Raw genomic sequence first — 1,788 nt, 5'->3', positions numbered from 1 at the left:
ACAGAGGTCTCTTGCATGCCTTTCGGTTATCCAGTGCTCCCGACATGCAAGACGGGGATTATTCGGCCTTCTTTCGTCCTACCGCGTGCACCATCCTTGCCGCGTCGCATGTCGCCACTCCCGTGCGGAACCTGTCGCGGTCGCGTCTTGACTGTGTCTGAGGCCGCCACGTCGCTCATCTGGTCCGCGGAGGACCTTCTTGGCACTAAGGGGTACGACTATGCCGGCCCTGTGGCGGCCTTCTCGAGGGTGTTCTTCCGCGCTTGGTAGGGACGGTGATGACGGCACCGTCCTCCAGCGACTGGCAGAAGCGGACGCCGCCACCGCCACCACCACCACCACCACCAGTGGCCCTCCTCCCGCGGCCCTCGGCACGAACCGCACGAAACCCCCACCTCCGCACATCCGTTCTCGAGCTATCGCTTCTCTCCGGCTTCCCGCCCTCGCTCGCCCGTTCTCCGTGGCGACACTACCAGCAGCCGCGCATCTGCTTTCGGGCTGTCGCTTCTCGCCGCGGTCTCGCTTTCTTCCTCGCCACGCTTCGCAACGACAACCAGCCCATCGAGTACTTCAAGAAAGAGTGCCGAGGAAAAGAAGATGGCGCCCACCGTCTGTCCCGTGTCGCACAAGCGCGTGGGCCAAGCTCCGCCCCGCGCTCGAGCACACCTACGCCTCCGTTTCGACATGGCGGTCCGTGCGATTCACGACCTCGCTCGCGCACAGGTCGAGGAGTTTCTCTCCGTCGCCACATTCGACCTGTACGACACCGCCGAAGTCGTGTACGTCGGCGGCTCCACGAGCCTTCCCGGGCGCTCACTGCCGTGGGGCTCCGGGACACCGTCGCCAGTTTGCACAGGAGGGGTGGTTGTGCGCGGCCTCGGTGACACAACCACGATCCTCGCGCGGGGGTCCGCGATGCTGCCGAAGCTCCTCGTTGAGCTCTCGGACGTCACGGAGGGGAGGCGCGACATCGCTCACCAGTGGCGAAGGCGACGGGGATGACTGTCAGCCTGCAGTTCCCCGGGTGCCGCGTGGAGAGAGCGCTTGGAGGTCAGTGGTGCCTAAGGACACGCGAGTGGCGGCGAGGCGTATCGTAGTATTCGGAGGGTGAGGGCGAGGGCGACACATAGGGGACACTCGAAAGCGCCCCTGCTGCATGCGTTTCGGGATGAAGGTGAGGGTTCCACCACCGACTCCCGTCTCACCGAACGCTCTGATTCCAAGCCCTCCGGGCCCCCTTCGTAGGCACGGGCACGTGCGGCATTCAGAGCAACACGGACGAGGACCGTCCTGGCGGTGCATGTACTTGCCGGCACTTGTGCTACTTCCTTGGTGCGGAGCGCCATGTCGCGAACGCGTAGGGACGGCGATCGCCCTGTACCTCCATCATATCGGGTGAGCTAGGTTTTACGTTTTGGGCTTCGTGGTACTGACAATAGCGCAGTTTAGTTCGTTCGCGAACGCGTCTATGTGCGGAACGTTGCCCATCCGCTCCCTGTTCTTCGGGTTCCCACCGGACGAGCCCGAGCTTTTCTCCGTCGACCGCGACATCCTCATCACCCCCGTTCCACAACGGTGAGCGCACCATTTCTCGGACGCGTGCATTCTTTGATGAAGTCGATGCTGTACAGGCAACCCCACGCTCTCCACCCATGACGTTTCTATCAATGTCACCCACGCCAACAGCGCCGTTGAACTGGACACGCACAATCTCTGGGGCCTTATGGAAGAGAAGGCGACGCACCTCGCGCTGCTCTATATCCACCCCGGGAGGCGCCCCTTCCTCAT

General features: G+C 63.3%; 1 protein-coding gene across 1 annotated transcript; it reads left to right on the top strand.

The window, feature by feature from the left end:
* Nucleotides 1-684: 684 nt before the first annotated feature.
* Nucleotides 685-1,579, top strand: BXZ73DRAFT_106999 (uncharacterized protein; the record flags this gene model as incomplete). The annotated part of the gene is made up of 2 exons (XM_048016800.1): nt 685-779; nt 1,450-1,579. The coding sequence occupies 2 exons, from the start codon at nt 685-687 to the stop codon at nt 1,577-1,579; spliced, it is 225 nt and encodes a 74-aa protein (XP_047872127.1).
* Nucleotides 1,580-1,788: the final 209 nt, after the last annotated feature.

The sequence above is a fragment of the Epithele typhae genome, assembly GCF_022376455.1.
Source record: "Epithele typhae strain CBS 203.58 chromosome Unknown BXZ73scaffold_97, whole genome shotgun sequence".
NCBI lineage: Eukaryota > Fungi > Basidiomycota > Agaricomycetes > Polyporales > Epitheliaceae > Epithele > Epithele typhae.
The sequence above is the reverse complement of the archived record's forward strand: the minus strand, read 5'-3'. Positions and strand labels throughout refer to the sequence as shown.